Here is a 26923-nt window from a genome sequence, read left to right as displayed (position 1 = left end):
AATGTCTTTGGACTTGTGGGGGAAACTGGAGCACCCGGAGAAAACCCACGCAAACACAGAGAGAGCATGCAAACGCCACACAGAAACACCAACTGACCCAGCCGAGGCTCGAACCAGCGATCTTCTTGCTGTGAGGCAACAGCACTACCTACTGAGCCACTGCGTCACCCTTATTTTAATAAAAGTTATTTAAAATCTTTCTGCACAATAAATCTTTTTTTTTTTTTGTAAATTAAATTTGATGCACAGCCTTCTGTCGTCCTAAATTTATATCTGACTTCCCGGTCCAGGATTATGGAAACCTTGGGATCATCTCGTCGCTGGTCTTGGATCGAATCAGTGGTGCTGCATAATCTCTGAGGGGCCTCGGGAAGAGTATCCCCAGGTGGAAATGGAGAATAAAGAGAATAATTAGCGTAGCTGCTGTTCATAGTGTATATAAACGAGATGTGTGGAGCACATTCATGCATCATACCGCTAAGTGGTGCACTGAGTGTGTGCTTTACTGAACAGATAGGTCTTTAATCTAGTTTTGAACTGTGAGAGTGTGTCTGAGCCTCGGACGTTATCAGGAAGGCTATTCCAGAGTTTAGGAGCTATAAATGAGAAGGCTCGACCTCCTTTACTCGACTTTGCTATTCTAGGTACTACCAGAAGCCCTGAGTTTTCAGACCTTAAAGAGCGAGTTGGATTGTAGCGAGACAGAAGATTGGTTAGATAAACAGGAGCTAGATTATTTAAAGCTTTATATGTAAGAAGAAATATTTTAAATTCAATACGAAACTGAACAGGCAGCCAGTGTAAGGAGGATAAAATTGGGGTGATGTGATCAAATTTTCTAGACCTGGTAAGAACTCTGGCAGCTGCACTAATTGTACTAATTGAAGTTTGTTAATAGAGGATGCTGGGCAGCCAGCAAACAGTGCATTACAGTAGTCCAGCCTAGAAGTCATAAAAGCATGGACTAGCTTTTCTGCATCTGAGATGGATAGCATACTTCGTAACTTAGCGATATTTCTCAGATGAAAGAAGGCAGGTTTTGTGACATGGCATGTTTTTCTCTTTTATAGTAGAGCTAATGATAACTTTTTTATCCCTCTTATTGTAGGTCGAGTTGTGAGATCTGCTGTGTACAGGATTAAGGCCCAATAAGTAATAATTCTGTTTTGTCTGAGTTTAAGAGAAGAAAATAAATCAATTTTATGAAAATAAAATAGCAAAATAATGTCCTTTTATCATTTAGTAACATTCATGTCACAATTTTACAACATTATTTTGCTATTTTATTTTGATGAAAGTTATTTCAAATCTTACTGCATATTAAATCTTTTTGTTGTTGTTGTTTGTATTTGATGTGCACGTTTCTGTCATCCTAAAATTATATTTGACAATTGCAAGTTTTTATGGAGGAGTGGAGAGCATGAGACAGACGAGTCTCCGCATTGATCCCGTGGGTCAGCCTGAACACCCGCCAGTGACCTACTCACACCTGCAGCTTCTCCACGATGGACGTCCAGCGTTCTCCAGCTGCTAAACTGAAAAACAGGTTTTTTCCTTCACTTTAGTCAATTGGTGAATTGTGTTCCTCCACTGTCGCCACTGGCTTGCTTGGTTTGGGACTTGTGGAGCTGCACATGGATGGATTTGCTCTTCAGTGTTTGGACTCTCAGCAGTGAAAATTAAACCACACTGAACTAAACTGAACAAAACTCTGAACACTGGACTGATACTGATTCAATTCACTATAATCTTCTGTGTTCAGCTGTTTTGACACAATCTACATTGTAAAAGCGCTAGAGAAATCAAGAGGAATTGAATTGAATTCATGTGTGTGTTTTCATCGTTTCTGCTCAAGCAGGTGAAATATTAGTCTAGAACAGTATTAGTATCTATTAATATCTTAATTCTGCTCATATGTATATATTACCTTCAGTTTGACAAGATATAGCGCTCTTTCCTGCTCGCTGCACTGCATTTGTTTGACTGTGTAGGATTTTTGAGCAGTTTTTGTCCCTGGATTAGATGTGGTTGGTGTGTTTTTATCCTAGTATCAGCAGTATTTGACCACACACACAGGAAACTGAGGACATCTAGATACAAGAGCAAATCTTTATTCTGACTTTCAGAGTTTTATCTTAAAAATAGTGTCAAATGACAGTTTTAATGTAATAATACGTGCTAATATTGATATGACATTAGTAAAGTACAGTTAGCAGAAGGGTGTGTGTGTGTGTGTGTGTGTATTAGTATGCATATTGTAAATTTCCTCACAAGTCTTTACAAATGAGTAGTTATAAAGCATTGGGTTTGATGTGTGTGTGTGTTTATTAGTATGCATACTTTTTCCATAAGGGTCTTTACACTCAAACAGATATAAAAGTGTGTGTGTGTGTGTGTGTGTATTACCATGCACACTGCATGTTTCCACAAGGGTCTTTACACACTGGCAGATATAAAAGATTGATTTTGGTGTGTGTGTGTGTATTAGTATGCATTAGTATGTGTGTGTTAGATTCCATACTTTCTTTCCATAAGGGTCTTTACACACTGGCAGATATAAAAGATTGGTTTTGGTGTGTGTGTGTGTGTGTGTGTTCTGGGGTCTAGACGAGGCCTGCAGTGCATTATGGGTAGGATTAGACTCATTAAAGGAGGCTTGTGGTTTTTAATTGTCTGGAAAGTGGAAGAGACTCACTCTCATGTGTTTTTTTCTGTGATGTCATCATGTGGTGGAGCTGGAGGCAAGACACACACACACACATGCAGTCAACATGCTGGATCAATGCATTTGTTCATGCATCCACATCAAGACTTGTTGAGAGATGACAAATAATGTCCTGGCAGTGCAGAGCCCGGTGTGGTCTTCTGCTGCTGTAGTGGGGGCAGCAGTCTTAGGAGAGAACCCCAGTCTTCCCTCCTCCCAGACACATCCTCCAGCTCCTCCAGGGGGATCTCAAGGCGTTCCCAGGCCAGCCGAGAGACATAGTCCCTCCAGTGTGCCCTAGGTCTTCCCCGAAGCCTCCTCCTGGTGGGACATGCCTGGAACACCTCCCTAGGTAGGTGTCCAGGAGGCATCCGAAACAGATGCCGAGCCACCTCAGCTGACTTCTCTGGATGTGGAGGAGCAGCGGCTCTACTCTGAGCTCCTCCCTGGTGTCAGAGCTCCTCACTCTGTCTATAAGAGCACGTCCTGCCACCCTGTGAAGGAAACTTATTTCAGCAGCTTGTATTCGAGATCTTGTCCTTTCGATCATGACCCAAAGCTCATGAGCATAGGTGAGAGTAGGAACATAGATTGACCGGTAAATCGAGAGCTTTGCCTTTCGGCTCAGCTCCTTCTTCACCACAATGGACCATTACATCGACCGCATTACTGCTGACGCTGCACCGATCCACCTGTCAATCTCACGCTCCATCCTTCCCTCACTCATGAACAAAACCCCAAATACTTGAACTCCTCTACCTGGGGTAAGGACTTTCCTCCAACCTGGAGATGGCAAACCACCTTTTTCTGGAGGAGCACCATGGCCTCAGACTTGGAGGTGCTGATTCTCATCCTAACCACGTCACACTCTGCAGCAAACCACCCCAGTGCATGCTGAAGGTCCATGTTTGATAAAGCCAACAAACATAATGTCAATAAACATCAATAATGTTTTAATTTTTAAACTTCTGCAATGTCATTGTGCGTTTTGCAAATGTTATAATGGTTATAAATGACTTTTTTATTCATCTTTGCAGCTACAGAGTGACCAGAAAATACTTATGATGGAACTAGAAATAAATGCATCATGCGCTCTTCATCTCCGCTCTTCACGAATCTCTCTTCTCTCTCGTTTTCCTGTTTTTCTTTTCTGAGATGTGCAGTTATCCCTCTTTTTCCCGCTGAATGTGTGTGTCTGCAGAGGGAAACGGGTCTCTTTGAAAGGCTGATACTCCAGATCTGTGTGCAGGTACGGAAGCTTTTATCACATCCAGAGACTCTTACATTAATGAAAACCAAACCAGAGCTGCAGATTAAAGCGGCTCAGAGCCAGAAACTGCAGGAGAAAACCCTCTTTCACTTCAAACACGGCAGAAAAGAAGATTACTGACACTCTTTATCACACTGCGCTGACTTTATATTCTTACAGTTTCAGAAATCCGAACATGTGAAGAAACTGACTGCTGTTCACTCAGTGTTAGGACTTGTGGGAATTTTAAGACCTTTTTTAGACTTATTTTCTGGCCTTTTCCCCTTTACAGTTTTGAGTTTACAATTCATAATTCTGACTTTGAGACATACACTCAGCGGCCACTTTATTAGGTACACCTGTCCATCTGCTTGTTAACGCAAAATTCTAATCAGCCAATCACATGGCAGCAGCTCAGTGCATTTAGGCATGTAGACATGGTCAAGAGGATCTGCTGCATCAGAATGGGGAAGAAAGGGGATTTAAGTGACTTTGAACGTAACATGGTTGTTGGTGCCAGACGGGCTGCTCTGAGTATTTCAGAAACTGCTGATCTACTGGGATTTTCACGCACAACCATCTCTAGGGTTTACAGAGAATGGTCCGACAAGGAGGAAATATCCAGTGAGCGGCAGTTCTGTGGGCGCAAATGCCTTGTTGATGCCAGAGGTCAGAGGAGAATGGCCAGACTGGTTCCAGCTGATAGAAAGGCAACAGTAACTCAGATAAGCACTCGTTACAACCGAGGTCTGCAGAAGAGCATCTCTGAACACACAACACGTCCAACCTTGAGGCAGATTTCTGCTGCCACATTCGAATGGTCTGGTCAGAAATTTGGCATCAGCAACATAAAAGCATGGATCCATCCTGCCTTGTATCAGCGGTTCAGGCTGCTGGTGGTGGTGTAATGGTGTGGGGGAGATTTTCTTGGCCCACTTTGGGTCCATTAGTACCAATTGAGCACCGTGTCAACGCCACAGCCTACCTGAGTATTGTTGCTGACCATGTCCATCCCTTTATGAGCACAGTGTCTCCATCTTCTGATGGCTACTTCCAGCAGGATAACGCACCATGTCATAAAGCACCAATCATCTCAGACTGGTTTCTTGAACATGACAATGAGTTCACTGTACTCAAATGGCCTCCACAGTCACCAGAGCTCAAACCAATAGAGCACCTTTGGGATGTGGTGGAACGGGAGATTGGCATCATGGATGTGCAGCCGACAAATCTGCAGCAACTGTGTGATGCTATCATGTCAATATGGAGCAAAATCTCTGAGGAATATTTCCAGTAGCTTGTTGAATCTCTGCTACGAAGGATTAAGGCAGTTCTGAAGGCAAAAGGGGGTCCGACCCGGTATTAGGTGTACCTAATAAAGTGGCCAGGGACTGTCTACATATATAGCTACTTTTGGAATTAGTATAATGTGCCCTCCTGTTAAATTTAGAGATTTTTTTAATCGCATTTCTAATCATAATAGTTTTAATAACTCATCTCTAATAACTGATTTATTTTCTCTTTGTCATGATGACAGTAAATAATATTTGACTAGATATTCTTCAAGACACTAGTATTCAGCTTAAAGTGACATTTAAAGGCTTAACTAGGTTAATTAGGGTAAAGTTAGGGTAATTAGGCAAGTCATTGTATAACAGATGTTTGTTCTAGAGACAATCCAAAACTAATATTGCTTAAGGGGGCTAATAATATTGACCTTAAAACCTGTTTAAAACAATTAAAAACTGCTTTTATTCTAGCCGAAATAAAACAAATAAGACTTTCTCCAGTAGAAAAAGTATTATAGGAAATACTGTGAAAAATTCCTGAATTTGTTAAACATAATTTGGGAAATATTTGAAAAAGACTACGTGTTGCACAGAAGGGTGAATAATTCTGAAATTACTATATATCTACAATGTTGTGCTGTGCCGCTGATCTCCAGATTCTGGTCTTGTTCTCTGTAATGTCTTCCAGTAGTTTGTGAATGCACTTGTGCGGCTCTCCAAAGCTCTGCAGTATCGGCTTCATCTGCAGATAAGCGTGGAGGATCTGGCGCCCCTAGCTTTGAAAAGTCTTCCAGATCCTCTGAGATCCCTGAAACCCGAGCCGGAGCTGAAGAATCCGCCAAACAAAGAACAGCATTGAGGGCTGAGACACAGACCCGGAGACGCAGAGTAAACTTCAGCAGCGATAATTAAAGCTCACATTATCAACGTTCATCCACATCAGCAGCACTGCCGGAAGTACTGCACAAACTCTTATTAGAGGAATTCAATACAACTCCACACAACTAGCCAACACACTTAATTACTTTTTTAAAGAGGTAACTCTAAAGTAAGTTAAGTCGCTACTTACAAAGTATTTATAACAAATTGGGACAGTATAGAAAAGGCAAATAAAAGCGACTAGTTATTTCTACATTTTCTTTGACTTGTACTTCATTGCAGACAATACACATTATTTAATGTGTTCCTCGTGATTTTTATAGTTTTTTTTAATAATCACATATTCCAACATATTTCAAAAAAAGCTGTAACAGTAAAGCATTTACCACTGTAATGTTGCCGTTCCTTTTCACAACACTTAAAAGACGTTTTAGCGACTGAAGACACCAAGTGATGAAGTGTTCAAGTTGTCATTTTGTCCCATTCTTCCTGCACACAAGTTCTAAGGTGGGCAACAGCACAGGGTCTTCATTGTCGCATTTTGTGAAATTAAAATGCGCCACACGTTCTCTATTGGAGACAGGTCAGGACTGCAGGTAGGCCAATACAGTACCTGCATCCTCTTCCTCTGCAGCAAGACTTTGTAATGTGTGCAGAATGTGGTTTTACATTGTCTTGTTGAAAGATGGGTGTCCCTGGAAAAGAAGGCAACATATTGTGCTCCAAAATCTCTATGTACTTCAGCACTGATGGTGCATCACAGAAGTGCAAGTTTCCTTTGCCAAGGTCACTGACACAACCCCATACCATGACAGACCCTGGCTTTTGGACATGCTGCTGTTACACAGCGTCTATTTCTCCCCCAAAATACCTGAAATACTGATTCTTCTGACTACAGTACACGTTTCCACTGTGTGATGGTCCTTCCCAGATGCCTCAGAGCCCAAAGAGGTCGACGGCCCTTCTGGACACTGTTAACATAGGGCTTCCTTTTGTCACAGTATAGTTTTTGCTGGCATTTGTGGATGTAACTCTATATTGTGGTACTTGACAAAGGTTTGCTGTAGTAGTCCTGAGCCAATGTGGTGATATGGCTTATAGATGAATGAGGATTATTGATGCAGCGCCGCCTGAGGGATCGGACATCACGGTTGTTCAGCTTGGGCTTGCACCCTTGTTCTTTATGAACTGAAACTCCTCCAGATTCCTTCAATGATGTTCTGCACTGTTGAAGGTGAAATATCCAAATGTCTTCCTCTCTTTCTTTGAGAAACATTACTTTTAAACATTTCAATCATTTTCTCAGGTATTTGTTGTCAAACCGGCGATCCACAGCCCATCTGTGCTCCTAAAGGACTAGACCTTTCTTGGATTCTGCATTTGTACAAAATCATAATTACAAACACCTGTTGACATCATCTGTTTCACATCACATCATTATTTCAGCAGTTAAGCTGATCACTGCTCTAAACTGCTCCTGTCACAACTGTTTCTGGAATGTGTTATATGAATGACAGGAAAGGATGTATATTTATAAGTGAAAAGAAGTTGACCAGACAAAACACGAAATCTTTTTTGTTCATATTGTCTGCAATCAAATACTACTTTCTATTTATTTGTGTTTTCCATACTGTCCTAACTTTTTTCTGATTTGGGGTTGTAACATATTTAGGTGCTTAGTTTTTTGTAAGTAGCACTAACGTGAAAATACTTTACTTAAAAAGTAAATCAGTAATACATGTTGGTCACACGCCAACATTTCCACAAATAGTGGCACAAAATCTGTGCAAACACCTCACACTGGAGATTCTACACTTGGCTGGTATTTAAAATAACTCTCTTAAAAGGTTAATGTGTTCAACTCTGTCACTTTACATATATTTACATGTACTGTGTACTTTAAACGTCAAATGTGTACTATTACTGTCAAGACACTAACAGAGTTGAGGATAACAGAGTTGACAATGACAGAGTTGATGGTAACAAAGGACGATAACAGAGTTGAGGGTAACAGTTGACGATAACATAGTTGACAGTAACAGAGTTGAGGATAACAGCGTTGAGAGTAACAGAGTTAAGGATAACAGAGTTGACGGTAACAAAGTTGACAGTAACAAAGGTGACAGTAACAGTTGGCGATTACGGAGTTGACGGTGACAGAGTTGAGAGTTACAGAGTTGAGGATAACAGAGTTGACGGTAACAGAGTTGACAGTAAGAGAGTTGACTGTAACAGAGTTGACTGTAACAGAGTTGACGGTAACAAAGTTGACAGTAAAAGAGTTGAGAGTTACAGAGTTGAGAGTTACAGAGTTAAGGATAACAGAGTTGACGGTAACAAAGTTGACAATAACAAAGGTGACAATAACAGTTGGCGATTACGGAGTTGACGGTGACAGAGTTGAGAGTTACAGAGTTGAGGATAACAGAGTTGGCGGTAAGAGAGTTGACAGTAAGAGAGTTGACAGTAACAGAGTTGACGGTGACAGAGTTGACGGTGACAGAGTTGATGGTGACAGAGTTGACGGTAACAGAGTTGACAGTAAGAGAGTTGACGGTGACAGAGTTGAGAGTTATAGAGTTGAGGACAACAGAGTTGACGGTAACAGAGTTGACAGTAAGAGAGTTGACAGTAACAGAGTTGACGGTAACAGAGTTGACAGTAACAGAGTTGACGGTGACAGAGTTGACGGTAACAGAGTTGACAGTAAGAGAGTTGACAGTAACAGAGTTGACGGTGACAGAGTTGACGGTAACAGAGTTGACAGTAAGAGAGTTGACAGTAACAGAGTTGATGGTGACAGAGTTGACGGTGACAGAGTTGACAGTAAGAGAGTTGACAGTAACAGAGTTGATGGTGACAGAGTTGACAGTGACAGAGTTGAGAGTTACAGAGTTGAGAGTTACAGAGTTGAGGATAACAGAGTTGACGATGACAAAGTTGACAATAACAAAGGTGACAATAACAGTTGGCGATTACGGAGTTGACGGTGACAGAGTTGACAGTAAAAGAGTTGAGAGTAACAGAGTTGAGAGTTACAGAGTTGAGGATAACAGAGTTGACGATGACAAAGTTGACAGTAACAAAGTTGAGAGTAACAGAGTTGACGGTGACAGAGCTGACGGTAATATAGGTGACGGTAATATATTTTAAGTAAAAGTCTTAAGTTCATATTTTCAAAATAAAATGTCACATACACACACAAAGACAAGTAAATTATATTAAATCCATTTTACTATGAATAATCTTTTTACGAGGCCTCTGAAATCAGTGTGTGTTTAACTGTATAAATAAAGCTTATTTTATTGAAGAGAAAGTAAACAGCTTGAGATGAGAAAGGTCAGTAAATTACGACAGAACGTTTGTTTTGGGGAAACTGCTCTTTTAATGAATGACTAACATAAAACCAGCTGGGTTGAGGCTTTCTGGGTTGTTTATGCTGGACAAAACAATGGTTCTGTTGGGTTGTGTGTGTGACTCAGTTGAGCTGGAGGAAGATGATTCTGGATTCCAGCGTCTTTACAGGAGTGAGTCAGGCCTGATGCAGACCTCCAACAGCACTGAAACATCTACAAAGCTGTTCTCGGGAAAACGCTGGGTTGTTTCATACCAACATTGGGTTAAATATGGAATGACCCAACATTTGGGCTAAAAATGCATGTCAATTAAATTTGATTAAAATAATAACTCAATGTTGGGTTAACTATAGACTAACTCAGACTTTGGGCTAAAAAGTGCATGTTAATTAAATTTAATTGAAAGAAATACCTCAATGCTGGCCTAACAAGTGCCATTTAAATTTATTGAAAAGAATTTACCTAAGGATGGGTCAAATGTGGACAAATCCAACTCTTAGGCTAAAAAGTGCTGTTTAAATTCAATAAAAAAAAAAAACAACAACAACAACAACTCAGTGTTGGGTTAAATGTGGACAACCCCAAATGTTGGGTTAAAATAGCTCATTTAAATGGAATTGAAAAACTAACTCAACATTGGGTCCAATGTTGTCAAACCCAGCTGTTGGGTTAAAAAATATTTTAATTAAAAAATGTTTTTAACATTGGGTCAGATATGGACAAGCACATATGTTGGGTATCATTTAAATGTCATTCAAAATATAATCCCAACATTGGGTATGTCCAAATTTGACCCAACGTTAAAACAACCCAGCATTTTTTTTTTAGAGTGAGCTGATTCCTGTTTCATCATTGGTGATGGTGACTCGCACACTTCCCGAATTAAATAATTATCGTTAATTATTATGTTTTGGTGTTTTAATTACCACAAACATCTCTGATTATATTACAAAATGAAAAATACGAAGAAGAAATGCACATTAGCATCTCTGGCGCACCGGCACTGTGAGCCAGTAGGGGGAGCTCCACTTCAAAACCTGTTAAATTAGTTTAGAAATACAAGAGGCTTATTTACATATACTTTAACCATGAATAATTCAATAATATTTAGATTTTGCTGTTGTTGCTTGTCTGTGTCATTTGTTATGTAATATTTATGTTGTTTTTTTTTAAATTACAAGTCTATTAACAGTACATCATATACATTATTACCTCGCAAAGACAGACAAGTAACAACAACAAATGATACATCTATTGGATATATATATATATATATATATATATATATATATATATATATATATATATATATATATATATATATATATATATATATATTATAATATACAGAAGCACATTTTTGCATGCTGCTGCTGTGTTTTTCTTTACATCTTATGGGTGTGTGTGTGTGTGATCATGAGCCTCAGTGATTGGTCAGTCCCATTCACACGCTGAATCCCATTCAGACCAGTGAATCAATGAATCATTTACTGAAGACCTCTGAGAGAATCATCTGAATCAGTGAATCATTTACTGGATACTTATTATGAACAGATCATCTGAATCAGTGAATCATTTACTGGAGACTCATTATGAACAGATCATCTGAATCAGTGAATCGTTTACTGAAGACCTCTGAGAGAATCATCTGAATCAGTGAATCATTTACTGGATACTTATTATGAACAGATCATCTCAATCAGTGAATCATTTACTGGAGACTCATAATGAACAGATCATCTGAATCAGTGAATCGTTTACTGAAGACCTCTGAGCGGAACATTTGAATTGTTCTTCACTTACAAGAAGTAAAAATAAAAGTTTCCTAATTCCTAATAAAAATATACATTTGCAGAGCAGTGAAGTAAAAACACTAATTAGTGTCGAACATTGAAAGTGAGGACGGAACATTTTGTTTTTTTGGGTGAACTATCCCTTTAAATGCCTTGCTCAAAAGTTTTCACCGAAGTTTTCCGAAGCGTTTAACCATTTCACCTCTGATCAGAAGCACATTTGCGCTCACAGAAAGTTTTTTTTCTCCACACTGCTGCTGTTTTTCTTCTTCAGTGTGTGTGTGTGTGTGTGTGTGTGTGTGTGTGTGTGTGTCGTCATGAGCCTCAGTGATGGGGCCGTCCCAGCTCAGTCCAGCTCAAACTCTGCATTTCTCCGGCAGTCTGCAGCTCAGAATCCCGCAAACACACTCAAACACACACCCACACACACAGTCAGTCAGTCACTCACACACACACACAATTCCTGATGCAGCAGGACAGTCTCAGTCTCCACAGCAGAAGAAAAGGCTCTCGCGATGGATTATATTTGTCATCTGTTGCTGTGCTGTGCGCTAAACCTGTTGTTTGTGGAGGTCAGAGCCGCTGCTGGAGCTCGCGGTAAGAGCAGCGCTTTATTTTCACACCTGGAGGAACTTTAACCATTACTGATCCACAGCGAGCTGGAGACACAACTCAAACTCTTGTCCAGATCTGTGCATGCATATTCATTCATAGGGCTTTTAGTTGTGGCCTAGAACTGTGTGCGTGCGTGTGCATTGTAAAAAGTGCTGGATTGTTAGCCAATGTTGGGTAAAAAATGGACACAATGGGCCAGGAAGTGTCATTTAAAGTTACTCCCATAGTTTGGACCCAACTTTTATATGACATTTATAACTTATATACTTATATATGTATATATATATATATATATATATATATATATATATATATATATATATATATATATATATATATATATATATATGTGTGTGTGTGTCTGTGTATGTGCGTGTGTTTGTGTGTGTGTGTTTATATATACAGTTGAAGTCAGAATTTTTATCCCACTTTGATTTTTTTTTTTCTTTTTTAATTATTTCCCAAATGATGTTGAACAAATTCAGGAAATGTTCACAGTATGTCTGATAATATTTGTTCTTCTGGAGAAAGTCTTATTTGTTTTATTTCTGCTAGAATAAAACAGTTCTTAATTTTTGAACACCATTTTAAGGTCAATATTATTAGCCCCTTTAAGCTATATATTTTTTTGACAGTCTACAGAACAAACCAGTTATACAATGCCTTGCCTAATTACCCTAACTTTACTCTAATTACCCTAGTTAAGCCTTTAAATGTCACTTTAAGCTGTATAGAAGTGTCTTGGAGAATATCTAGTCTAATATTATTTACTAATATTTCTAATATTATTTTTGTCATCATGACAAAGAGAAAGTAAATCAGTTATTAGAGATGAGTTATTAAACTATTATGATTAGAAATGTGTTGAAGAAATCTGCTCTCCGTTAAACAGAAATTGGGGAAAAAATTTACAGCGGGGCTAATAATTAAGGGGGGCTAATATGAAGAGTTCCCATGCAAAGACCTCTAAATGCCATCTGAAATGTCCTTCTAAAATGACAATTTTTTGTCAACCTCCTATGTTTATATTCAGTTATTTCCCTTTAAATGCATTGTAAATAAGCCTACACACAGAAGTTGGAGAAAAATGCTTATTTTAGAAAAAAATATTAGATGGCTTTTAGAGGTTTTGCATCTAAACTCTTCATATATATATATATATATATATATATATATATATATATATATATATATATATATATATATATATATATATATATATATATATATATATTAGTGTGTAGTGTAGATATATGTATCTAGATTTTATATATATATATATATATATATATATATATATATATATATATATATATATATATATATATATATATATATATATACAGTATGAAGAGTTTAGATGCAAAACCTCTAAAAGCCATCTTTTATTTATATATATATATATATATATATATATATATATATATATATATATATATATATATATATATACACACACACATTTATACATATTTACATATATATATATATATACAGTTGAAGTCAGAATTATTAGCCCCCTTTTGATTTTTTTGTTTTTTCTTTTCTTTTTTAAATATTTGCCAAATGGTTTTTAACAGAGCAGGGACATTTTTGCAGTATGTCTGATAATATTTTTTTCTTCTGTGTTTATTTCTTTATTTTTGCTTGTAATTTACCCTGCATAAAAAAGACTTGGCCATTCCAGTCGATCTAAATGAATGAAATGTTTTCAAACGAAGCTAATCAAATCAGTTTGATTTCATATCGCAATATATATTATTCTATTCAGTATATATTATTTTATTCATATCGCAGTGTATATTGCGGCAAAAAATATCTCAATGCCAGATTTTTCCAATATCGTGCAGCCCTATTCTATTCAATTCAATTATTTCCCAAATGATGTTGAACAGATTCAGGAAATTTTCACAGTATTTCCTCTAATATTTTTTCTTCTGAAGAAAGTCTTATTTGTTTTATTTCAGCTAGAATAAAAGCAGTTTTTAATTGTTTTAAAGCCATTTTAAGGTCAATATTATGAGCCCCTTCAGCAATATTAGTTTTGGATTGTCTCCAGAACAAACCACTGTTATACAATGACTTGCCTAATTACCCTAACTTTACCCTAATTACCCTAGTTAAGCCTTTAAATGTCACTTTAAGCTGAATACTAGTGAAGAATATCTAGTCTAATATTATTTACTGTCATCATGGTGAAGAGAAAATAAATCAGTTATTAGAGATGAGTTATTAACACTGTTATGATTAGAAATGTTTCCCTCACTGTGTACCCATCATGCCAATAAAGTGAATTAAAGTGAGAGTGAGATGTAAAGCTGGGGTGTTTCCTCTGTTAATAATCAATTGTTGTTGTTTTTCTGTATTTCTGTTGTTCAGGGAGTCTCTCGGGTAAGTTGAGTGAGTTTGGTCTGATGGTGCCGTCCAGCACGGACGCTCGTGGACGCTTTGTTTCTCACGTGCTGTCAGCGAGCAGCAGCAGGACGCGGGTTCGACGGGACGCCTCCATCACGCCTCCACAGCAGATCTTCTTCAACGTGACGGTGTTTGGGAAGGAGCTGCACTTGCGGCTGAGGGCCAACAGGGGGCTGGTGGGGCCCGGAGCCACGATCCAGCTGCAGGAGGACTTCCAGGAACAGAGCAGAGAGCGCATACTGGGAGACTGTGTGTTCACTGGAGACGTCACACACATGCGGAGCGCAGCCGTGGCTATCAGCAACTGTGATGGACTGGTGAGTGTGTGTGTAGGTGTGTTTTTACTGGAGACATCACATACATGCAGAGCACAATGGTGGCCATCAGCAACTGTGATGGACTGGTGAGTGACAGAGACGAGTGTGTGTGTGTGTGTGTGTGTGTGTGTGTGTGTGTGTGTGACATATTAGGAAGCTTGTGTATAATGTAATGAGTATTACCAGATTTACAGTGAATAGGGTATATGCTGAAGGACTTCTAGGGCCCTATCATACACCCGGCGCAATAAGCCGCAAGACATGTTTGGCGTGATTTATTGCTATTTTCAGACCAGCGCAACTGTAATTTTCATGTTTTTGCCACGTTGTTTAAATAGCAAATCCATTTGCAACACTTTGTGGACACATGTGTGTGCTGTTCTGAAAAGGAGGTGTGTTAAGGCGCATTGTTGGCGCGTTGCTATTTTGAGGTACTGAAATAGACTAATAATAGACGCACTATTGACCAACTAAAAGCTGCTCTAAATTCCAGCAGAGAGCATTAGTTATGCGCTTATGCAGGTCCAAATGCTTACACACTGCTGAATACACACATGATGAACAGCAACACACAAATATCTTTACAGATGAAAACAATTAATGGATTAATATGAGACAGAAATGATGATTTTTCTACATCAATGTAAACACCACTGCCTCCATGCCTTCTTCACCTCGGGGGGCTTTTTCAGTTTAATCATGACAATCTGCATTAGTGTAATGTTATTATTATTAGCAGTATTATTGATTATATTCAGATTTATATTTGTTTTAATAAACACAAGTGTAGATTTGTCCACCTGTGGGGTTTTGGAGATGTGTGCATCACCATATGAGACATAAGAACAGGACGTGTGTTTCATACCTTTTAACCGTCCCGTTTTTCCCGGGATTCTCCTGTATTTTACAGTTCTATCCTGCTATCTCCCCGTAAAAGTATTTTCCCGTATTTCTCCTGTATTTTTAGTCTTTCTCTGAAGGGTGGCAAATAAACATTAAAGAGCCGAGCCTCCCTATACGCAACCCATACCGCCGAACCACCAGGGGCCGCCCCTTGCTCTTAAATGTGAAATTGTTCTGTGCTTTCGCTTTGCTTAGGCATGAAAACACTTTGAAATAAATATAAAAATGGCAGGATTCCCATTCCTTTTCATTACAGGTGCCGTCTCCCCTTCATATGCAATCCTCAAAACAGTCATATAGCGGTGCGTGACTGTCAGCTGACGCGCTCCACAGTGATCAATAGACACTGTTTCCTAAACGGATTATGTACACGTGATTTGAAACTAAGTGAATTCTGGGTTTTGGGTGCGTGTTTGAACAACATATACACATAATAATAATAATAATAATAATAATATCTAAAGATTTCGGGGTCAGGGGAATCCCTTATTATGGTTGGCATATCCTTTATTTTCACATCCCAATGTTGTTGACAGGTGAGGTGTTTGAATATAACTCAGTTTTTTGACCACACTTCATTATTATTGTTTATTTATTCCTTTGCTGGAGATTAGAGCTGAATTTAGAGATAGTTTTGATCAAATCTTTGCGCTTACCAAGGGAAATTAAATATGTGGGCTAATGGATGTGTTCAGTGGAGTGAGTTTCCACCGTTTCCTCACTCCACCAAAGTAAAGGAGTAAAGTAAAGAGGAAAAGTGAAGTAAAGAGAAAGTAAAGAGGCTGAATGGAGGAGGCTCGTTCTTTATCCTCGCGCTGCAGATGCTCTGTTTAACTGTTTTCTCACTAGTGAAGCGTTCAGTTTTTACACTTACAAAGCCCACCATGTTAATAGCAAATGCACCATGGCATGACGCAACTGACTCTTAAAGGGAATGAGAGACGAGACTCTGATTGGTTTAATGCAGGTTATGCTCATAACACACCCAGAACTCATTAAGAGAATAAGCACAAGCCTGTTTACAAGCGTATTTATCCATGTATAAAATAGCAAAAGTGGATTCAGATATGCTTTTAATGCTTTTGCGCCATGCACTTTAGACTTTGTGCCTAGATCGTTAAAAAAGAGCCCTTAATGTTCAGTAACCCAGTTGAAGTGCTTTCGGTGAACTGTATACCATTATAAAATTGACACGTTTAAGATCTATTTTCTTTAATAATCACTGATACTCGCTGCCTGATTGATATACGATATAAAGTGGGTCTCTGAATTCACAAGAAGCACTGCATTATATCTTATTAAATCTGCACCATGTCTTTAAAATATGAGCATTTATTTTACTCCAGTATTTTCAATGGAGTTTCACCACTCGCCTGCTGCTCCCATTGGCATGTGCATTTAAAGGGCTTTTCACCTAGTCTAATGCTTGAACAAATAAATGAATGCTGAAGTCTCTTTAACTGATTATATGTTAAGTACATTACAACATTGATGCTCTAAAAGAAACTTTATGATATAGAAAGTAGTCACATTAAGTCACACTGCTGATGTGCTCATTCCTCAAGAGGCTTATAATCATACAGAATGAGTTTAATCAGAAAGTAAAGCAGCACATAGTTTCCTGAAATGTGCAGGGTCGGGGAGAGGGGATGTATATTACAGTTTGTACAGTAAAAGGTCAATGTGTTCAACTCAATCTCTCACATTTACAGTTGTGTGTGTGTGTGTGTGTGTGTGTGTGCGTGTGTGTGCGTGTGTGTGCGTGTGTGTGCGTGTGTGTGTGTGTGTGTGTGTGGTGTGCGTGCGTGCGTGCGTGCGTGCGTGCGTGCGTGCGTGCGAGAGTGTGTGTGTGTGTGTGTGTGTGTGTGAGAGGGTGGGTGTAAAAAAGAGATGAGATATTACTTTTCACATTAGATTAGATTTATAAAACAACTTTGTAACCTTGGTAACAGATGTTGGGTTAAATGTGGACAAACCTAACTGTTGGGTTAAAAAGTGTCATATAAATTTAATTGGCAGAAATTTAGCCAAATGTTGGGTTAAATGTGGACAAACTCAGTTGTTGGGCTAATAAAATGTCATTTATGTTTTATAAATCTAGGCAATATATTGTATAAATCTACTTAGCTTTATTTTAAGAAACATTTCTAATATTTTGGAGCTGTAAACATGTCAGGCTCAATAATGAAAATAAATGACTGACTTCTGCTGTCTTCAGATTTCTGTAGAACTTGAAGATGCATCTTTCTTTTCTGTGGATGTACAGTAAATCCACTGCCCAGCAGGCACAGGACGTCAACATGACGTCAGATTGATGTTGTACCCCAACATTGTGGGAATGTTGCATTTTGTTCGGAAATGAAAATCAGGTTGACGTGAGAACCCAACATCACACCGACATCAACGTCCAACCTAAAATCAACCAAATATCTAAGACTTGACGTTGTGTGGACGTTACCACTATGACGTCTATCAGATGTTGGATTTTGGTTGCCATACCTGACGAATGAATGTCAGTATTTGATGTCAGTATGACCTTGGTTTGGGCTTCATGGTAGCGCAGTGGGTAATCGTCTCACAGCAAGAAGGTCGCTGGTTTGAATCAATTGGCGTTTCTGTGTGGAGTTTGCATGTTCTCCCCTTGTTGGTGTGGGTTTCCTCCGGGTGCTCCGGTTTCCCCCACAGTCTAAACACATGCGCTATAGTCTATGAATTTGAATGTGGGAGTGTATGGGTGCTTCCCGGATTTGTGTTGCAGCTGGAAGGGCATCCGCTGTCTAAAACATTTGCTGGATAAGTTGGCAATTCATTCCGCTGTGGCGACCCGTGCTTAATAAAGGGATTAAGCGGAAAATGAATGAATGAATGATGTTGGTTTAAGATTTTGGCTCGACGTTGGATTCTGGCCACTTTCTAACACAACCTAAAATCAACCAAATATCAACGTCATTTGATGTTGTTATTGGACATTAAAATAACATTGTCCTTAGACGCTGGCTAGATATTAAATTTTGATCACCTTATTGAATTTTGATAGTGTACAATTACCCACCCAACCCAAATTTTAGAAGTAGGCAAAGAATCGATGAAATGTTTCAATGTTTCTTTGATTCATTAGCAATATACTGTATATTATTTAACATAAGATACCTGTACTTGACTTCAACACAATTAAAAACAAATACTATGGAAGTCAATGGTAACAGGTTTCCAGCTTTCTTCAAAATATCTTCTTTTGTGTTCAACAGATAAAAAAAGACAAACCGGTTTGAAACAAGTAAAGGTTGAGTAAATGATGATAATTTCCATTTTTTGGGTGAATTATCCATTTAAAAAGGAAAAATATTGCAACACATTTTAAGCGAGATGCTAATAGTCTAATCCTATTCAATGCTTAGCTAATAGGGCTCCATCTTTCAGGTTGGCTGAATATATTAAGCTATGGTAAAACCCAACTGTTGAACTGGGGACTTGTAAAATAAGCCTATTTCAAAATAATAATAAAATAATATATATTTATTTAATACTCTAAAAAAGTCATGTTTCAAGACGGCTATATCTAGTATTATGTTGTAAACTAACTGTAAATTTAAAATATATATTGTCTTAAATTAGGAAAATAAAAGCAAAGCGCACTTCTTCAAAAACTCAAATATTAGCCTATCCTGAAGTACATTTTATTCCATGTGTTAAATAAATAAAACTGCTACTGTTTTAATTTACAATGCTCTAAATATAAACATAAAAAAAGGTACAGGCTAATTTTCATATTTCACTATTATAATATAAGTCATAATGGGAAATCATTTTAATAGGATACAACACGATGTTTCACTGTGATGTCACTCTGATATGCAGTTAAAATGAGTACATTCACTGAGTGCTTCTGTCACTGTGTTCAATCCTGTGCATGAATGTTTGATATACAGTTGAAGTCAGAATTAAAAACCCTCTGAATTAATCACCCACCTGTTTTTTTCCCCCTCAATTTCTGTTTAACAGAGACAGGATGTTTTTCAACCCATTTCTAATCATAATAGTTTTAATAACTCATCTCTAATAACTGATTTATTTTCTCTTTGTCATGATGACAGTAAATAATATTAGACTAGATATTCTTCAAGACACTAGTATTCAGCTTAAAGTGACATTTAAAGGTTTAACTAGGTTAATTAGGTTAACTAGGCAGGTTAGGGTAATTAGGCAAGTTATTGTATAACGATGGTTTGTTCTGGAGACTATCAGAAAAAATTAGCTCACAGGGGCTAATAATATTGACCTTAAAATGGTGTTTAAAAAATTTAAAACTGTGTTTATTCTAGCTGAAATAAAACAAATAAGACTTTCTCCAGGAGAAAAAATATTATCAGACATACTGTGAACATTTCCTTGCTCTGTTAAACACCATTTGGAAAAAAAAAAGGAAAAACAAAATTCAAAGGGGGGCGAATAATTCTAACTATAGTTAATGTCACTGTAATGTGTTTTATTTCATAGTTAATTGTGAAATAAACATAGCAAAATGTTTGTTAAGAGTTACATTTTCGCTGGAGGAACCAGCTGTGGTGATGAAGGACTCGCCGAGCAAACAGCAAACAACAAATTTAGATGCAAGTTACAAAAAAACATTTGGTATACAGTTAAAGGGGGTGCGAATACACATACATTAGAGCAGTGTTTCCCAACCCTGTTCCTGAAGGCACACCAACAGTCCACATTTTCAACCTCTCCCTAATCAAACACACCTGAATCATCTTATAACATCAGAGACTCCAAAACCTGAAATGAATGGGTCAGATAATGGAGACATCCAAAATATGTACTGTTGGTGTGCCTCCAGGAACAGGGTTGGGAAACACTGCATTAGGGAAGTCTAATCAGCGAAACAAGTGAGTATACCGAGGGTATATGCAATTATTGATTCTTAGAAGTCGTAATACCCAAACAGCTCGTAGAAAAAAGTAGGCATATGGAGTATATGTGTGTGTTTAAGTGATTTGTTTATCAGATGTTTGCTGTATCATGACTAGTAGTTTTTAATGTTGATGGTCTTTTTCTGCTGGTGATACTGTTGTCGAAAAACTAAAATATCATTAAAAATACGTACATATAGCATAGGAACGGTGTAACAGACTTTATCTGCAGTTTTAAAGCTCTGACTTTTCCAAACCACTGTAAATCCTCCCAATCATCCCATAGCTACTCTCAATAAGATCTCAAAAATGGACAGTGTTTTGTCTGGTCAAATGCTGGTAAAGTGTGCGATGGTTTGGGCCCTCATTATAGCGGCGCTCTCAAACTGTGCTGTAAATCTGAGTTTACTGATTATCTGCTGCCCTCCGGACATGTTCAGCTGTCAAATCACTGCCTTTTCCAATCTTTCCAGCGGTTACGTAAGATGCACATGCCCACCAGCACTGACCATACTTTACTTTCCTGCTTTGTCAAACTAATAATGTCCGTCTGTCTGTCCTGTCAAGTCCTTATCCGAGGGTCACCCTATACCGGATATATTTGGATTAGAAGCAAGACTAAACCTATATATATTGTTATAGAAATAAAGTTCTGTCCTCATTTTCAGCAGTGGATGGGACTTAGTATTGTACTTCACTACTTCAGTACTTCACTATTGCACTTGAGTACATATTATCAGGGTCTATTTAGTTGAGGAGGTTATTTCACTACATTCTAAACCAATATATTGCGCTTTTTACTCTACATTTGCTGTGCAAAGCTGAATAAAATGTGGTTTTGGGGATTTATTTCGTGAAAAAAGCTGAATTTTATTAGTTAATCTGGTTTAATCGGTTCACAAATTGCGTTGAGCTGTTTGTTTGTGATTTTTGACTGGCATTTGTTCTCTACTAAGCCACTTAATGATTCAAATGACTCATTTGGAGTGAGTGTCCTGTAAATGATTCACTGATTCAAATGATCTGTTTAGAGGGAGTGTTCTGTAAATGATTCGCTGATTCAACTGATCTGTTTACACTGAGTCTCCTGTAAATGATTCTTTAATTTAAATATCTGTTTAGAGTCTGTCTCCTGTAAACGATTCACTGATTCAAATGATTTGTTTAGTGTGAGTATCCAGTATATTATTCACTGATTCGAAATTCCATTTCGAGTTGGTCTCCTGTAAATGAATCACTGATTCAAATGATCTGTTCACAGTGAATCACCAGTAAATGATTCACTGATTTGAATGGTTTTCACTCTAATTATCATGACTCATTTTTAGCGTTATTAGATTATGACGAGTTATACTGTGTCCAGCACTGCACCCTACACATGCACACTAGTGAGTGTTTGACAGGATTCATGCGTTTTTTCCACTTAATCTGAAAAGCAACTGTAAGTTTTGTGCCTTGTTTTTTGCTCTTGTATGGAAAGTCTCTGTCTTGAGGATTAGTTGAGGTCACAGACTCAAACCATTGACTCTGTTGACCCTTTAAACCTGAGTAAGTGCACCCTTGGTAGTGGTCATTCCTCAGTTTCTGAATCAAAACACAGACTGAAAGAATGCAGCTGTGGATTCCTGCCGAGCTCACAGTAATGTGGTGTGTGTGTGTGTGTGTGTGTGTGTGTGTGTGTGTGTGTGTGTGTGTGTGTGTGTGTGTGTGTGTGCGTGTGCAGACGTATGGAGGAGCTTTTTCCACTATGGAAGGCTTGTGTACAGTTGAAGTCAGAATTATTATTTCTTCTTTTATTAAATATTTCCCAAATGATGTTTAACAGATTCAAGAATTTTTCACAGTATTTCCTCTGATATTTTTTCTGGGAAACACCCATACACACTCATTCTCACACACACTCATACACTACAGCCAATTTAACTTATCCAATTCCCCTATACCACCTTGTGTTTGGACTGTGGGGGAAACCGGAGCACCCAGAGGAAACCCACGGCAACATCGGGAGAACATGCAAACTCCACACAGAAACACCAACTGACCCAGCTGGGATTCAAACCAGCTTCCTCCTTGCTGTGAGGCGGTCATGATACCCACTGCGCCACCGTGACGCCTGAGCATGCTTATACAAGCTAATTTACAGTAATTAAAAGAAAAAAAAAGCACGAGCACGCATATGGAAACTGATTCACAGCATAATTAAAATGTATATAAACAGGCCATCTGATCTCACAGTGCTCACAATTATAGCAAAGCAAATCTTACATGCCAGACTAAATCATTTTAAAATACATCCGTCTGGTCTGATTTTAGATCTCGCAATTCTGACATCCCAATCAATTTAAGCATGGGTTATTACATCTGATTCTGACAACAGTCCAACAAACCAATGTCCCAATTACCAGAGTTAATCATGCAGTCCAAATCATCACATAGTTGACGTCAGAATTATTAGCCCTCTCTATATTATTTTCCCAATTTCAACACATCTTCAACACATTTCTAATCATAATAGTGTTAATAACTCATCTCTAATAACTGATTTATTTTCTCTTTGTCATGATGACAGTAAATAATATTAGACTAGATATTCTTCAAGACACTTCTATACAGCTTAAAGTGACATTTAAAGGCTTAACTAGGTTAATTAGGGTAAAGTTAGGGTAATTAGGCAAGTCATTGTATAACAGTGGTTTATTCTGGAGACAATCCAAAACTAATATTGCTGAAGGGGCTAATAATATTGAGCTTAACATGGCTTTAAAACTATTAAAAACTGCTTTTATTCTAGCCGAAATAAAACAAATAAGACTTTCTCCAGAAGAAAAAATATTATAGGAAATACTGTTGAAATTTCCTGAATCTGTTCAACATCATTTGGGAAATATTTGAAGAAGAAAAAAATAATAATTCAGTCTTCAGCTGTATCTCCTTTGTACAGTAAATGACCTTCCATGTGCACGCTGGTGTTGTTGTGTTCCTGCAGCCGGACACACACTCTGCGCTCCAGTAGTCTGTGTGCGTGTGTGTGTGTCAGTGTTGTAGAGTCTCCGCTCTTATTAGTTTAATCAAAGAGTTTTGGTAGGCTTTGCTTTTCTAATGCAACTCAATCCTCCATCATCATCATCATCATCATCATCATCAGCATTGGTGATCTGTGCACAGAGCGGCTCTGTTCCTGCTGCAGACGCTCAAAAACACAATCAGATCATTCATCACGGCCACATTGATGGATCACTCGCTTAGGTAATCACTGTCAGGACAATAACACACACTGTCTGCTGCACCGCTGTCCTCAACACACACACTGTTCTGCGCTATATCAAAGTGTGCACCGCTGGACACGAGTGGATTATACTGTATGAAATCTGGATTATATAATCAGATTACAAAAATCAAGTACTTTGAATTAGGGAAGTTTTTATTTTTGTAATGTTATGCAAAGACTTATTAGATATTAGTTGGTAAAACTTATTTTGAAAAATGTTTCTCTCCATTAAACGTCATAAATATTTATACAGGAGGGCTAATAATTGTCTTCAACTGTATAAAAATGTTTAATATTTATATTACATTTATAGTAATTATAATAATAATAATAATGTTATTATTATTATTATTATTATTATTAATAATAAATTATTTTATATTTTATATATTCTAAATTATATAATATATAATTTCTAATCATATATAATGCTTGCATGTGTGTGTGCATGCGTGCGAGTGTGTGTATGTGTGCGTGTTAAAGTAACAGGGTGGACGGTTCAATATATTAACAAGAGAACATAATAAATGTACAACATGCATAACAGTAATGCACTATGAATATTTGTATTCATTTTTCCGTGAATAGACAGTACATGTTGTTGGTCTATTTCGGAGATGCCCAAACTAGGGCCCACGGGCCAAAGTTTGCCCGTGCTAACTTTGATTTGACCCATCATCCCATCTGAGAAGAGAGGGAGAATGATGGGGATGGTTTCAAGATTATCAAGTCAGATGTAACCCCTTTGTTTGTTTCATTGTTAAAAGCTGACTGAAATTAAATATTAATGTTAATTTAATCAGATTTATTTGAAATACTGTCACCTGATAATGCAGAGGCTTTGGTGAGCAAATCAAGTCAAAGGCAGATTCTGCTTGTGTATTATAAAATCTATTGTGTGTTATAAATGTGATTGTTTAGGTTTTTTATTGCTATAGGTTATCATTTTTAAAGTTATACTACATTAGATAATACAATTTAACAATATGGGGCGAAGCAGTGGCGCAGTAGGTAGTGCTGTCGCCTCACAGCAAGAAGGTCGCTGGGTCGCTGGTTTGAGCCTCGGCTCAGTTGGCGTTTCTGTGTGGAGTTTGCATGTTCTCCCTGTGTAGGTGTGGGTTTCCTCCGAGTGCTCCGGTTTCCCCCACAGTCTAAAGACATGCAGTACAGGTAAATTGGGTAGGCTAAATTGTCCGTAGTGTGTGTGGATGTGTATGTGTGTGAATGTGTATGTGGGTTGCGGCTGGAAGGGTATTACTGCGTAAAACAAATGCTGGATAAGTTGGTGGTTCATTCCGCTGTGGTGACCCCGGATTAATAAAGGGAACTAAGCCGAAAAGAAAATAAATGAATGAATTTCGAAATATACTTTCTATTTATTTTGAAATATTATGACAATTTAGGAAACCTGGTTTATTTAAACAACAGTTAATGAATTCAATTCAATTCAAGTTGATTATAAAGCGCTTTTACAATGTAGACATAGAAAAAAGTTCAGTTTTCAGAGCTGAGTTTAGTACAGTTCAGTTCAGTGTGGTTTAGTCTTCACTGCTGAAACACTGAAGAGCAAATCCATCCATGCGCAGCTCCACAAGTCCCAAACCAAGCAAGCCAGTTTTAATTGAACAGTTGTGTCCATTAAAATAAGAGATTGCTCACCGAACATCTTTATGAATAGACAGATAAAACAGTTCAATTCAAACCAGTTACTGGAACAACAACAACAAAACAATGACAAAAATTCAGCAAATGTTGTGTCTTTACTGTTTACATTGTGCTGGACATCATAGATACAGTACAAGTGCAGAATAATTATAACAGAGAATCATGAACAAATTAAAACATTTAATATTTGGGGTGGCGTAGTGGGTAGCACGTTTGCCTCGCAACAAGAAGGTTGCTGGTTCGAGCCTTGGTTGGGTCAGTTGGCGTTTCTGTGTGGAGTTTCTGTGTGCATGTTCTCCCCGTGTTGGTTTCCTCCGGGTGCTCTGGTTTCCCCCACAAGTCCAAAGACTTGCGCTATTGGGGAATTGGGTGAGCTAAAATTGACCATAATGTATGAATGAGTGTGTATGGGTGTTTCCTAGTGATGGGTTGCGGCTGGAAGGGCATCCGTTGCGTAAAACATATGCTGGATAAGTTAGCGGTTCATTCTGCTGTGGCGACCCCTGATTAATAAAGGGACTAAGCTGAAAATCAAATGAATGAATGAATATTGGGGTCAAACATTGTTTTTAAACTGCGTGCACATACATTACTGAGGAATTCAGAAACATTACAGCTAGCTTCACACTATATGTATCTCCAGCATTTGTAGATTTGATCAGTAATGCCATCTGTCTGTTTATTTGTAGAGCTTTAATGGTTTTACTAACTCCTAACTCTATTCTGGCAAACACAACATGATGTGATTTGAATTCAGAAAGTTTTGATTGAATTCAGTAGATTTGATTCAGAAACTGACCTCGAGACTTATCTTTTCCTTTTCTGACTTACTGTATTTTCCTCTTCATGTCTTGCGTTTTACATCTATATCAGGGCTGGTTTTCTGTTTGGGGTTGGGTATTACTGCTTGCTGACCCTGATTTAATCATATTTCAGATATTTAACAGAGCAAGGATTTTTTCACAGTGTTTCTAATTATATTTGTCTTCTGGAGAAAGGCTTATTTATTTTATTTAGAAAAGAAAAGAAAAGAAAAGAAAAGAAAAGAAAAGAAAAGAAAAGAAAATTATAATTAATAAGGTCAATATTATTATCCCCTGTAAAGTATTGTCTTATGTATATGTCTTCTGGAGAAAGTCTTATTTCTTTTAGTTTGGCTAAATTAAATTAAATTAAATTAAATTAAATTAAATTAAATTAAATTAAATTAAATTAAATTAAATTAAATTAAATTAAATTAAATTAAATTAAATTAAATTAAATTAAATTAAATTAAATTAAATTAAAAATTAATTAATTAATTAATTTAGCCTATATCTAAATATAATATATAAAATAAATATAAAATAATTAATTTATTTTTGTTTTTAAAATAATGAAAAAATTATTTATTATTTTATATTTTATTATATATTTGGTTTGTTTGATAAAAAATAATATAAATAATAAGAATAAAATTAAATAAAAATAATAATATAATAAATAAAATTTATTATTTTATTTTATTTAGAATTTAAAGTATATAAAAAGGTTAAAATATTAGCTCCAGTACAGAAA

The 26923-nt window shown here is 37.4% G+C and overlaps 1 protein-coding gene across 2 annotated transcripts in view; it reads left to right on the top strand.

The window, feature by feature from the left end:
• Positions 1-11641: 11641 nt before the first annotated feature.
• LOC130238547 (A disintegrin and metalloproteinase with thrombospondin motifs 14) overlaps positions 11642-26923 on the top strand; it is a 103267-nt gene continuing 87985 nt past the window's right edge. For both annotated transcript variants that reach the window (XM_056469606.1, XM_056469605.1), the window contains exons 1-2: positions 11642-11867; positions 14265-14617. In XM_056469606.1, coding sequence (XP_056325581.1) covers positions 11786-11867; positions 14265-14617 — 435 coding nt within the window. In that variant the 5' untranslated portion in view covers positions 11642-11785. The remainder of the gene's footprint in view (positions 11868-14264; positions 14618-26923) is intronic.

Source organism: Danio aesculapii, chromosome 12 (assembly GCF_903798145.1).
Source record: "Danio aesculapii chromosome 12, fDanAes4.1, whole genome shotgun sequence".
NCBI lineage: Eukaryota > Metazoa > Chordata > Actinopteri > Cypriniformes > Danionidae > Danio > Danio aesculapii.
The sequence above is the reverse complement of the archived record's forward strand: the minus strand, read 5'-3'. Positions and strand labels throughout refer to the sequence as shown.